At 46.2% G+C, this 14,637-nt stretch overlaps 1 protein-coding gene across 1 annotated transcript in view; it reads right to left on the bottom strand.

The window, feature by feature from the left end:
* Nucleotides 1-14,637, bottom strand: part of ValRS (Valyl-tRNA synthetase) — a 359,853-nt gene that overhangs the window by 32,645 nt on the left and 312,571 nt on the right. The window contains exon 24 of the mRNA XM_077651139.1: nt 2,196-2,371. Coding sequence (XP_077507265.1) covers nt 2,196-2,371 — 176 coding nt within the window. The remainder of the gene's footprint in view (nt 1-2,195; nt 2,372-14,637) is intronic.

The following is a 14,637-nucleotide window of genomic DNA, read 5'->3' as shown; positions in this document are numbered from 1 at the left end:
GTAGTGGCCACTGATCCCAATCACGAGTGAAATAACTAGAAGGATAAGAATGGGGTGGAGTGCATATGGCAGGTTCTCTCAGGTCATGAGTGGCAGTTCACCAATATCCCTCAAAAGAAAAGTGTACAACAGCTGTATCTTACCGGTACTCACCTACGGGGCAGAAACGTGGAGGCTAATGAAAAGGCTTCAGCCTAAGTTAAGGACAGCACAGCGAGCCATGGAAAGGAAAATGATAGGTGTAACGTTAAGAGAACGGAAGCGGGATGAGTGGGTTAGGGAACAAACGCGTGTTAATGACATCCAGTCGTAATCAAGAGGAAGAAATGGGCTTGGGCAGGTCATGTAATGCGATGGAAAGATAACCGCTGGTCCTCAAGGGTAACGGAGTGGATTCCAAGAGAAGGCAAGCAGGGAGCAGCAGAAAGTTAGGTGGGCGGATGAGATTAGGAGGAAGTTTGCAGGCATAGGGTGGGTGCAGCTAGCAAAGAACAGGGTTAATTGGAGAGACATGGGAGAGGCCTTTGTCCTGCCGTGGGTGTAGTCAGGCTGATGATGATGATGATGATGACCGTGTAGTCTCAATTCATTTCGATCGCCTGGGGTTCCTTAACGTGCTTTGGTATGTTCTTGCATTTCGCCTCCATCAAATACACAGGTGATTCGGTCTCATGACCTTGGACGCAGCAGCCAAACCTCATAGTAGGGGCAAATCATTTCACAGAAGCTGTACCATATGTTCACTGGATGGCAACACGAATAGTTCAATGCAGTTGCTTTCGGTGGCGGAGGGAGAGGAGACGTGAAGAAGGAGGTGGCTAAACGTACGCCGGACGGACCCAGCACATTTTCTTCAGTGTTTGTCACAAAATTTTCTCGTGCTCGTAGATTCGGTACCAGAGATGGGACTGTGTGTTTTCGTAACAGGGCAAATTATGGCTGACACAACTGCATATATAGTGCGAGTCGCACCCCACTGCTTTGCCCATGTGTCTACCCACTGCCTGGAATGGGGTGTCTTTACTTCAAGTTACTGTCCTGCTATGGACATTAAAAACATGACATCTTTTGGTTCTTGGCCTTGGAAGAGGCCATGGCCTTTGTCCTGCAGTAGTAAGGTTGCTGATGATGAGGAATGGATGGCACTAGGAAAAGGGTTGTCCTATAGTGGCGCAGTGTTGCAGGCACTCTCGAAAAGAACAGCTCTCACTGATATGTGTTAGCATTAGAACCCCCATGCTGGAAAAATATTCCTTTAAAGCCTCGGTTGGCAAGTGCAAAAGGCTGAGAGAGAGGAAAGGGGACTGCATCATGTCTGAACCTGGCTCCATCCATGGAGAACACTAATGGCATACTCAGTCACAGTGATCATCTGTAATTTTTTTGTCTTGGCTTTTCATAGCCCTCAGCGCTGCGATTCTGTTGCGGCGGTAACACCAAATTCAGCTTAACTTAAAAACAGGAAGGAAATCGAAGTAACACTCTTGTCCTAAGATTTTGCGACCACTTCAGTCGAAAAACACTAGTTGCAGGACAGTAGCCCACTGCTCGCTTTTCCAGCCCTGATACCCTGAACAAAACCAGCGAGTTATTGTCAACACAGGCACTCCTTGGTCAAAAATCACAACAAGCCCTTCTTGACTATGGTGCAGCTCTCCGGTGCGCCAGTTATGGTTGCACTGAATGCTGCCCGCCTCTTTAGTTAAAAAGGCGACTTTTAGGAGGTCTGCTGTCATGCTGGGCTTTAGAACCGAAGGTGTTAGCCTTTGATTTTGAGGAAAACAGCAGGTGATCACAATCACAGACCGTTACGTTCAGTAATCTCAGTCTTTCTCGTTCCCTTCTGTTAGCTGAACTTGCATTCATTTGAACTGTGTTGGCATCACCCATACAGTCTCAATTAGTGTTCAGTGTAGCATTCATACTCTGGTTCTAAATATAGCACGAGGAGGCGTACTCTGAAGGATATTATTCCCAGAAAAAAGTTACGCCATATTAATGCAAATACTGCATCCTTGTTTATGAACTGACAGCTCTGCTGCATGCCAAAGCAATGAATTGCAAGCAGGCTCTCCTCAAAAAAGCACACGGCAAAAGGAAAGGCACAAGCAAAGTAATGTCTGCTCCAAGGCATCAGCAGTATGCATGGTAGGCACCTAACAAAGCAGTTTCTGGGCCAACCCTTGAAGCCATACCTTGAGCATGAGGTACGCCTGACAAGTGTCCGAGACTGTGGTGACCGCACATCCGAGAGGCACGGCAGCCCCCTTGGCCAGCAGCTCCACCTGTGATGACGCAGTGAGGGCAGCAATTACCGCTGCCAGCGAGCGCACCACCTCTTGGCTGCCGGGGCTGCTGCACTGCACATACACTGCATCAGGAAGCAAAAAAGAAAACACTACATACGCAAGCATGGCACTCCAGTGGAATTCAGCACTGCAGTAAAAAGCAAGCAACTTGCTTGACATTTCAAACTACTACAAATGTGCAGGCAACCTTTTTAATTTAAAGCACTCAGGTATGCACAATCAAACCCATTACAACAAGGTTTTTCTGATTTCCCCCTAGCAAGCCATGGAAAGTCGTTAAATTATTGTATTTACCCAAGTGTAATGCAACCACAATAGTAACGAATGGACTCCAAACTAACCAAAAAACACGAACAGAATGCAAGAAAGACGATGTGTAAAACAGACAAAACAGCAGGAAGACAGACGAGAGTAGAAACAAAAAGATAACAATTTTCTATAGCAAAAAACTTGCCTCCGTACATATCTAAAAAGACACTTCCTTTTTTGTAAATTGTGAGCGTGCATACACAATCGCTTCCGCCTTTGTGAAACGCCTCTGTAAGTTCACAGGCTGTGGTATCTTTGTCCCTGCTTATGATTTTTGTTTCCTTCAGCTTCGCCTGGCATTTTTTCTCTTCTTTTTCTCTGCAGGCTTTACAATGATGTGACAAGAGAGTACCCGTGTCGTTGACGCTCGATTATTGTCAGCAAGACGATCATAAAAAATAATTTTTTATTTCATTTACACATACTGCAGCCCCTTTATGAGGCTATTGCAGGAGTGGGTTAGACAAAAAGAAGTCATACAAAAAGCAAGAAAGAACAATAACATTTTAAATATTCACGAGAAGGAAGGCAGATGACACAAATGAAACTAAAAATAACAGGAACACTTAGATACAGTACAGAAACAAGAATGAGTCAATACACTGTAACAACAAGAAAGTACATAAAATCAGGTGTAGTTTCAACAGAAAATCGTTTAATGGCAGTGACCTAATTGTTCCGGGTATTAAGTTCAAGAATTCAATAGTACGTGAGAAAAAGCTACATTAAATTTATTACATCGAGCAAAGTAAGGCTTAATATTAAGGCTATGGTGACTCCTAATTGAAGGAGGAATATCTGCAGGAATATATAGGGGATGTGAGACACGATAAGAAAAATTGGCGATGCCATGCAGAAACTTCAATGACTCAATGTGATGGTGTACGGATAAAAGGGTTAGGTTCAGAGAAGATAAGGCATGATAGGGCGAAAAATGGTGATCATAGCGATGATATACGAACCTAATAGATTTTCGTTGTGTGCTCTCATGGAGTTAATGTTCGCACTGTTTGTGAGAGTTCCAGACAGGAGAAGCATAATCTAAGATTGGGCGAATTAAGGTTTTATACATTAGTAACTTAGTTTCCTTTGGAGAATTGTTGAAATTGCGCCTCAAATACCCGAGCTTACTGATTGCTTTAGTGCAAATGAAATTAATAAGTTTTGGCCAGGACATGTTAATAGTAAATATGATGCCAAGACACCTGTATTCCGAAACCCTGTGCAAGGACAAGTCGTTGAAAGTGTAATTAATCAGTGAAATAGATACACTATTAGAAAATTAGATTATCACGGTTTTAGTAAAATTTATTTTCATTTGCCAGGTGTTGCACCAGGAACAGAAGCTGACAAATGAGAATTTAGTTCAAGCTGATCTTCTGATGTGTTAATCACACGATACAAAACACAGTCGTCCGCATAAAGGTGTATGTGTGAAGTGACGTTTCGAGGTAAGTCATTAATGTATAGTAGAAATAGTAAAGGACCAAGAACCGACCCTTAGGGTACACCAATAACACATCAGCAGAAGAAGAGTTAGTTTAATTATAACATACAAACTGTGACCGATGAGAAAGGGAACTGGCAATCCAGCTAACCAAGTGAGAATTTTTCAAGATCATGTTAAGCTTTATGAAGAGATTAGAATGCAGTACAGTATAGAAAGCCTTGGAAAAATCTATAAATATAGCGACGGCCTGGGTGCCGATATCAAGAGCGCAGAGAATGTCGGGTGAGAATTCAACTAGTTGTGCTAAGGTGCTGAAACGTTTCTTAAAACAATGCTGCAAGTTACAAAGCACGTTATTAGATTCCAGAAATTCCATTCTATGTTTGTGATTTATGTGCTCCAGCATCTTACATGAATACGATGTTAATGAAAAAGGTCTATTAGATAAGAGCTGTTTATTACAGGAGTTTAATGGATGTATACTTTGGCCAGCTTCCATGAGGATGGAACAATGCCGGTATTGAGGGACTTTTGAAAAATGATGGTTAAATAACGAGCAGACCACAATGAATAACGAACGAGAAAAGAATAGGGTATCTCATCGGGACCGGTCGATTTTTTGTGCCTAACTGTAGTATTAGGTTCAGTACACCATGCTCATTAATCATGATATCAGTGATCGGGGTTGCCACATTGGGAGGGTCAAAGGATAGAACTTCATGGGTGTCTGATGAAAAAGAGAGATTTAAAGTAGGCATTAAAAGCTTCAGCTATTATTAATGGATCATTAGTTGTTTCATCATTGACGATTATAGATGCCGATGTAGACTCTGTTGGCAAGACAGAGCGCCAAAATTTGTGAGGATTAGTTTTTACAAGATTTCCTAACTGGACATTGAAAAAATGATCTTTTGCCGATTTCGTCATTACTCGCAGTTCTTCCTTTGCCCTACGAAACTTGATAGCACTACCAGGGTCTGATAAGCGCTTCATGTGCATGAGGCGTCCAACATGGCCACGTGTCACGTGTCACCACGTGTCATATCACGTGTCATCTAGGGTACTTTGAGGTTCTTTTTGTTTTTAGCAGAACAAAACATTGCATGCAGTCACGCCATTCGTGGCACTCGTGATGCTGCGCAGCTGCCCTTGCTAGTTGTGGTAACTAGGGAAGTCACGGAGCGCGCCCCTTCTCGAGGCGAGGTTGCTGCAGGGTGCATCGTGGCAAAGCAAACCAAAAGAGACGGTAGGGAGCGTCCCCACAGACCGTGGTATTGAGAGGGTGTGCACATTGCTGGCCACGCATTATGTACCCTCGCACCAACTGAGCAGTCTAGCTCAATTAAAGGGCATCATTTACAAAGCCGCCAGAACATAGCCACCAGACACGTTTTGCTAGTGAGTTGAGCATTGCGCGATGAGGCCCTTGCGGACGCCATTTCCCCTCCTGTGACCCAAGTTGCAGGCATGTGGACAGCAATCATGCAGATCCAGCAGAGCCACCCAGGCTTACTGTCCAGTGCACATCGTCTTGCTGCCTGTATCCTGTTTGGCACATCGATCTGGAGCAGCTGAGGCGAGACCAGTCAGTAGTCACCTCGAGCAGAATCCTGGCCTGCAGTTTTTAACCGGCCTTCTACTTGCAGGCCTGCAGACATGCAGTCCATGGACAATGCAAAGCATCCCTGGGGAGACCTGCACCCTGGTGGCAGAAGTCTGCGTGGACACCATCGACACGTCCTCCATTCCAAGGCCTGCCATGAACAGCAGCTACCTCCATAGCATGTACTTGCAGGCATGTGGGTCTACTTAAGTTCACTCTGCTCCATCCCCTTGCTTTGCTTCTGCGCAGTGTCCTCCCCTCTGGTTACCTTGGGTAGTAAGGAAGGGCGCCTGTGTTGCAGTGACAAGTGCGCCACCAATGGCGTGACTGCTGCCCGTGCGCAGGAGACTACTCTCTCTTCGGCCCGGGAACTCATCGCATGCACACGTGTCGGCGAGGCACTAGTGAGAACATTTTCACGCGATCTTGCCCAGTCCTGCCTCAGAGCTTCTCACCTGCCCTAGAGTGGGCAAACATTCGCTCGTAACCTTGCTGGTTAGTCAGATGACCTCGATTCCTCAGTGCATCTTGTTGCTAGCTGGCGTTATCATTGCTGTAGCAATAAATGCCTTTTCACTTCAGCCAGAATGTCGTCATTACTTTGTTCCCTAGGCCCGCCGTGGTCAGCGTGAGCTTGGTAATGCACGTTACCACGGAGCGGGGACCGGCGGTTTGGACTGTCAGCTGCGGTTGCTCAGGGGAAACATATTTATCCCCTCAGTTTAACCCCACAATATATGGATGCTTTTATTTGTTCTCAGTAATTTTTGCCGCTCTGAAAGGCATAAATTTTATTATAAAGTTTGTCAAAGTCGGCCCAGGACACATTTTATTTGTCTACTTTGCAGGTCTTTATCTCAGAAAGGCTTGTGGCAGAGTGGCAATAATTATGCATTATGTTCTATGCAAACTTATCAAACTGCTTAAGTTTATATTTATGACTTTTCAATAAAGAGATACGATCATGCCAAACTTTTTGGTGACAATAAAAAAAAAGCTTTGATATTTTTAAACTTTGTCCACATATTCTCCTCTATATCAGCTTTCACAATCATTAAAAACATGTTGCACAGTTTTGTTGCTCCAACAGTTACGGCCTCTACAGTGACACCCTTGTGCAAGGCTCAGCACACCACACAATTACCGCTGGCCGACCTCTCCACCTTTCCTTTCATTAAATGCTTTCTCTCTCACACGTCTATGACATTTGCGAATCGCATACAATTTTTCAATTTTGGCAGGATACTGTACGTAGTCTTTTACGTCATGAGCGGCAAATCAGCTGTATGAAGGACTCGGGATTAGTTTCGTCCACAGCATGTACAGCACACGGATGTTTTTTGCATTTCACCTTCACCACCGAGATGTGAGACAATAACTGCGCCATTCCATTTCCTAAAAAAAGAAACAATTCAATTTCCTTCACAAAAATGCAGTCAGGATTCGACGCTAGCTTAGATTACACAAAAAGATGTGAAAGTTAAATGAGCCTGCAACATATTTCATATAATTTTTTGTTACATGCATAAATTGGAAAGTCATGGAGAACCATGACGGAACATATAGCGCTAAGACACCAGGACGAACAAAGAAAGAGACAACACGAGTGCTAACTTTCAACTGAAGTTTATTCATTGCATGTGAAGTTCTCATACAGGCTGAATATCGCAGAAATACTACCAGGCTATCACGCCGTGAGTCACCACATAACACGCAATTACATTTTATTTACATCATCAAGGAATTAAATTTCTTTCTTTGAGAGCGAGATAGATGCTGCACTAACACATTTATCTTTCAGTTTTCGTATCTGTGTGGCTTCTACAATGTCACGTGTTAGTTGCTGTTTATTTTTACTAATGATTTGGCATTCTTTGAAAACTGGATGGCACCCCACCGGCTTGCAAGGTTTCCTTTGCCATTCTCCAAGTTCCTATTATGTTCACGAAGTCTTTCATTAACACACCTACCGGTCTGACCAATGTAATATTTTCCACATGACAAGGGCAGGGAATATACGATGCCTTCTGCACATTCTACATGTTTCTTTTGGTGCCTTATCATGCAGTTTCTTTTTTAACAGCAAAGGGATCGGTCATCCTACAAAGTTTGGCCAGTTTATCGGGTGCTGAAAACACTACTTTAACTCCTGCACACTGCCCGATTTTCTTGAGATTATGCGAAGTCTTGTAAATATACGGAAGCACCGCTACTCGTTTATATTTCTCGGGCAAGCTTTGACCTGTTGACTGTTTTTTTCCGATCAAGTTTTCGGCTACTGCTACCAGGAGTGCACTCGGATAACCTGCTTCTTGCAACCGTTCAACCTGCTGGCAGAAACTATTGCTCGTCATGTGCTGGCATGACTTGTCCAGCGCTTTCTTAAAAGTGGTTTTGATTATGCTCCGCTTGATTAGTTTCGAATGAGCTGAAGTGTACGGAAGCAATGGTTTGTTAGTCCTAGGTGCATAGCTCCAACATGTGCGATTTTCTGCAAATGTTAACTTGATGTCCAAAAAACGAATTTCATTGTTAGCTGGCATTTCATATGTTAGCTGAAGCGGGTTCAAACATTCTTCGAACACTGAAATTATCTCGGAGCTTGTGTTCCGAAGGTCGTCCATGGTGCCGTCCTGGTGTCTTAGCACTATATGTTCCGTCATGGCAAACCAGCTCGCCCGAACAGCCACTCTGATCAGGGAGAACCGCTTCATTACAATTTGTTTCTGGGCTGCAATCATTTATTCGAATGATTTAACAACGCATAATGCTTTCATTCCTGTACACTTCAGAAGATGCTTCTGTTGATGACCTGGGTACCTGCCAGCATGCCAAAATTGAATGCCATGGAAGGTGTGCTATGTCATCCACTCTTCATTTTTTGGCTCACGGAAGGCAGCAACTTCTTTTAGAGTGAAAACGCTCAAACGCTCGCCAACACCGACCAGGAATCTTGTCATCTTTGGATCTTGTGCCATTTCCTAGCAACAGCAACGACACGTTAAGTTAAAAAAGGAATGAAATCAATATCCATGACTGGGAGTTGAACCTCTGACAGCACGAACAGATCAGCTTCGCAGGCTGCTGCGTGAGAGCACTAGGCTGTCGCCACAGCCGTACATGCCTTGTATAAACTGCAACCTACTCCTGGGCTGTGCATTAAACACCATCGTCTTCATCCATTAATACTGCTTCGTGGCTTCTGGCCTGTGCTTTCGCAATGTTGTCAGTTTAGCCAAATTAAAACTGACACTCTTTTCTTCCAGACTGATTAAATGCACACCTTTCAGTTTCTTCGATAAAACAGTTACAAGGTCTCTGACTGCCCGAATTGCACCAAGCTTTGTCCAGTTGCAACACCAGCGGTTAGGATGGGATATGCTGGGGCCAAACCTGGGGAATGCAAAACCCCAGGTGACTTGTCAGCGTACTCGCCGCGGAACTGTGAGCATTCCGCAGCCCACGTTGCCAGATGCGGCAGAAGGTCTGGAAGGGTCCGGACTGGGGACGTGGAATCCAGTCAGAAAAAGGTGACAAAAATTGGAAAGTTAAAACTGACAAGCCGCTCAATCATCTCAATGTGACAAGCGCACCACGCAGCTGCTGCATGTGGTTTCTGATTCCAGGGAGCTTGAGTCCTGCGGAGGCAGCATGGGTGGGACGAACGAAGCTCTGGTTTTGGGGAAGCAGCCCTTTGGGCCCAAAAAGGAAAAGGAATGACAAAGTAGCCAAAGGGAGTGGCCAGTAAGCTTCGAATCTCGAGGAAGACCGGATGCTATACCAAGTACCAGTTAGTAGCTCCGATGAAAACAGAGATGTCTCAGAGAGAAGGCCCTGGCACCCAGACATGAGGGTAGCTGCACATTCATAGGCGAGGGAACGAGGGGGTCTGCGGACATAACAGCAACACTGTCAGACATTCAGGTGGGCTTGGTTGGTAATGGTTCGCACATACTTGGTCGCAGATGAACACCGCAAGAAAGGTTTCCCATTGTGTGGCATGCAAGGTGTGTTGCTGGGAGAGTTGGTTGAGGTACATTCTGAGAAAAAAATTGGTTCCCCTGGTACTACGTATGGTCTGAGTGGCAGAACCAGGCTTGGTGGACAGGGACCCCTGGCCATGCCTCTGTTAGGAATCCCTGTCTCAGAAGGTCAGAAACCCGGAGTTGAGTTTCCCCTTCCGGTGGCGATGAGAGGAAACTACTTGATGATGAAATCGGGGTTTCTTGATGACCCGGTGGTTCTGCTCGCAAACATTCACATTACTCAAGGAAAGGAGAAGGTTAACTATTTATTTACAACATAGGTAAAAAAACGAGAAGAAATAAAGCAAGGAGAAAACTATTTACATGACTAAATCGTGGATCAGACGAATTCAGCCCCCGCTCAACCCAGAGCGCTTGGTTTTAAACCCTCTGTCTCCGCCCTTAGCGGGGACAGCAACCAATAAGATAACAAACGACCCATCTCGCCAATCAGTGGTTAGGGAAAGGAAAATAAGGTCCGCCCACTGATCAGAGATTGGGGAAAAAGTTCTGATTAAAACATTTGGGAAGGAGGTTTCAAATAACCACACAAACAACACAAATGCGACTTCCGTTCCCCACGCCACCCACGGCACCACAGATGCTAGAAACATGTGCCGACGAGGCGATGACTCAGGTTGTTGACAGCAACAAAGAGAACACAGTCGTTAAGGGAATAATCCGTTTCCTGGTCACCCAGCACTCGGTCCCCACCCAGCTGTATCTCTCCCGCATCGCCGAAGTCTCGTCACCCCTTGACGACGCACACATGTCGACAGCTGTATCTGGTTAGGCTTTTTCAAGGCGGATTATGCCCGAGGCGGCGCGGGTAAACAAGGACGTCCGCTGCAAGACGGAGGAAGTAGGGACCAGACGGCTCCCTTTGATGCGGCACGCGGCGCCGACACTGGCGCGGCCTTTCTCAGTCTTCGTTCGAAGAACGGTCAGCGAACTCCACACCTCCCAACCAAGAATGTCACGCGGACACTTGCTGTCAGTGTGACATAAAAGTTCAGTCACAATTTGCCGGAACACAAAAAAAAATCACACAACTGTGCACACACACACGCATATTGTGGTTAATTCAATCCGCACACAGGGGTAAAACACCAGTCTGCACATTCCAGAACTTGCCATGTCCGTTCTCTGAAGGCTACTGCCAAACTAGCCTTCACTTCCCCCCCGTGACTACCGCAGTAAGCTGACTAGTTACCCTAAAAAAAATTACACCTACTATTTAATCACTCGTTTGCGGCTATAGCAGAGGAAACTGACGCAAACACACATCAAAGAATTATCCTAATGTCATTGTTCCTGGCATTCTAGACGAGAGGGCCCATCAGCGCACTTGTTTAGTGACCCTTTAATATGCACGACCTCTAGGTCATACTTTTGTAATGCAAGCGACCAACGCATCAACCGCGCAGTAGTGGGCGCTGAACGGGTCAGGTACGTGAGCGGGTTGTGGTCTGTTGCGACCTTCACTTTAACCCCAAATAACCAAGTATCCAGTTTCCCCAGTGCCCACACGACTGCAAAAACTTCTCTTTCAATTGCCGACCATTTGGTCTGAGCAGGGGTCAATTTCTTGCTCAGAAATGCAATCGGCTTCTGTTCCCCCTTAACAGACTGCGACAGACATGCTCCTATCGCCACCTCTGAGGCATCCGTTGTGAGAAGGAACTCCTGGTTTTGATCAGGTGCGACCAGCTCCGGCAACAACGCCAGTACCCTTTTCACCTCACCAAACGCTTCCTCGGCCTTCTCATTCCAGGGAATGACATTCGGGACCCGCCTGTTGGTGAGGTCCGTCAATGGGCGAACTTCCTTTGAATACTCCAGTACATATTCTTGGTAGTAGTTAAAGAGGCCCAATACGCTACGCAGCTCCTTCTTTGTTTTGGGTGCTTTCAGTTTTGTGATCGCGCTTACTCTCTCTGGGTCGGGAGCATGCTTGCCTGATCCTACTACATGACCTAGGTATTTTACCGTTCTCTGCGCAAACTTGCATTTCGCAGCGTTTGCCGTTAAGCCTACTTCTCTCAGAGTCTCAAGTACTGCCTGTAGGTGTTTGATGTGCTCCTCCCAGGTTGCCGAAAAGATGGCGATGTCGTCAATGTATGCCATTGCATAGGAGGAATGTTCTTGTAGGATTTCGTTCATAATCCTCTGAAAAGTTGCTGCCGAGTTTCGCAACCCGTACGGCATTACCTTCCATGCATAGAGTCCTTGAGGTGTTGCAAACGCGGTAAGACGCTGCGACTGTTTGTCTAAGGCGATCTGCCAGTATCCGCGAGTCATGTCCAATACCGATATGTAGCTGGCACTTGCCACTTCGTAGAGCATCTCAGTCATATTAGCCATAGGGAAGCTGTCTGATTCAGTAACTGCATTCAATTTTCGGAAATCAATACACATCCTTACTGACCCATCCTTTTTCGCTACGCATACAACTGGATGTGCGTACGAGCTGTCAACTGGATAGACGAAGTCCCATTCTAGTAGTTGTGCTACCTGACGCTCTATCTCCTTTCTGAATGCGAAAGGTACCTTATACAGGTGTGACCTTTCTTGCTTGGTGTTGGGAAGCAGCGTTATTTTGTGGCAGCCCACTTTGCATCGACCTGGGCGCTCGGAAAAAACTTCAGATGCCCCCGTTATGACTTCACAAAGCTCAAGTCTTTGTTGCTGCGTCAACGCTTTATCTGAAATCTCGAACTTTAGGGATTGGTTCCGCATTCGGCGATGTGGAGTCTCATACACCTCACCAAACTCGCTGTCCGAGTCGAAGACAACTCCCACATTCTGGGTTCGTGCTACGTAGGGTCGCAGCCTATTTGCATGCACCCATCTGTTTCCCTCGTCAGTGTCAAGAATATAGCTGTTATCTCTCTTCCTTTCCTTTATAACAGCTGGTCCGCGCCACTTCGGCTGTAGTTTACCCACCTGGCCGCTTTCTAGTATGATGACTTTATCCCCTTCTCTGAACTCTTTTGGTCTGGCCCTAAGGTTGTATTTGGCTACATACGACCTCTGTATGGCCTCTGCCCTTTCGTCAACCCTTTTTGCGGCGTCATTCATCCGTTCCCTCAGCTCGAGCAGATATTGAGCGGCTGGTTTATTCAGTCCCGTCGGCGGAGTCAACTCACCAATCCACGTTTTGTGGAAGATATTGAGTGGTCCATGTGGCGCCCGCCCGAACATTAGTTCAAATGGTGATTTGCCCGTTACGTCATGCGGTACCTCCCTGTATGCCCAAAGCATGCATGGAATGTGCCGGTCCCATTCTCTCTGATGATCATGTACGACATGTCGAAGCATAGCCTTAAACATTCCGTTCCACCTTTCCACAATCCCGTTACTCTGAGGGTGTTCCGGAGTGGAAAACCGCATCTGCACCCCCAGCCTCTGCATGAATTCTTGAGTTAATTTGGACACAAAGTTGGTTCCTTGGTCACAGCAAATAAGTTCAGGAGTCCCATACCTAGTGAAAACCTCTATTAGTGCCTGGCATGTAGCCTTGGCTGTCAGATTTTTGAGTGGTATCACTTCTGCCCATCTCGTACACAAATCAACGACGCTCAGCGCATAGCGGTGTCCCCGTGCTGACCCGGGCTCAAGTGGTCCTATACAATCGAGGAACACTACCTGAAAAGGTGTCTCTGGTCTAGTTAGCGGTGTTATCGGCACTCGATCTCGAACAGTCGTACATGAAAACACTTAGCACGTATGACAGCTGCGGCAGTGCTCCTTCACGTCAATTACCATCGTTGGCCAAAAGAACGCACTTCTAAGCCTCTGCTTGGTTTTCTTTTCTGAAAAATGCCCTCCACTTGGTCTGTCGTGCGCCAGTTTGAGCACTTCACATCTTCCCGGTTCTGGCAGCACTAGCTGTCTGTATAACCTTCCATCAATCTTTTCTTCATGGAAAAGCATCTCCTCCTGCACTACCATCCCATGACTACCTTCTCTTGCCTGTCTCCACGCTTCTCTCAACGATAGATCGTCTCGCTGCTCCAGTTTGAAGTCTCGAACCCTCGACGTAGTTTCTGCCACTACTTCTTCCTGACCTACTGCAAAAGCTGGCACAACTATTGGCTCCGCATTCTCGTTTTCCTCGAACTCGAGTGTAATCTCTGTTTTGTCCTCTTCCAATCCATGTGCCGTGTTTACCTCTCGTTCAAGAACAGCTCTCTCTTCAGCCACTGCCACCTGCTGCTTTTCCATCTCTTCTGGCATTGCATGCGTTTCGGGTGTGAACAACGCACCTACACCTTCAGCTAGTTCTGCGGTGACTGCACATAGTACTGGCAACTGCTGATTGACTGTTTCTCCTTTCGGTACTAAAGACATAGGCGCATATATTAAGTCTGCCTCCACGATCCGTCCAAAAGCACCCCTCAGTTTTATTTTACCGGAACAGATATTTCGACACGATAGAGGCACCGTCGCTGCCCTTAACACTGTAATCTCCGGCCCTGAATCTACACAAGCTTCTGCCTGGTTATCTCCGATTTGTAACCTTACCCTGGTAAGAGAGTGAGATTTACTCAATTGCTCAAGTTTAGCCGTCCTTTCCAGTTCGGATTCTAGCTTATCAGGAACCAACATTTGAGCTCGTGCTACTAGCTTGCTCGCGTCCTTCTTAGACTCTTGCGTCCTGTCTTTGCTGTGCACTTGGGCAGTGAATAGAGATGTGCCCATATTTCTTGCAGCGAAAGCACTTCGCCCCTGCGTGTCGATTTTTACCTCCGGAGTTAGGGCTTAGGATTGGCGTCTGTTTTTCCCGTTTCTCCCCACCTTGATGTGGTGGTTTAACACCTTCGAACCGCTCCCTCGGTTTGCCTACCCGTCGACTTTCCTCGAACGTCTCCGCTAATCCGGCAATCTCATCGGCCGTAAGCCAGTTCCGGTTCTCATTTTGCATGACATATGTCCTCA

Source organism: Amblyomma americanum, chromosome 1 (assembly GCF_052857255.1).
Source record: "Amblyomma americanum isolate KBUSLIRL-KWMA chromosome 1, ASM5285725v1, whole genome shotgun sequence".
NCBI classification, from domain to species: domain Eukaryota; kingdom Metazoa; phylum Arthropoda; class Arachnida; order Ixodida; family Ixodidae; genus Amblyomma; species Amblyomma americanum.
The sequence above is the reverse complement of the archived record's forward strand: the minus strand, read 5'-3'. Positions and strand labels throughout refer to the sequence as shown.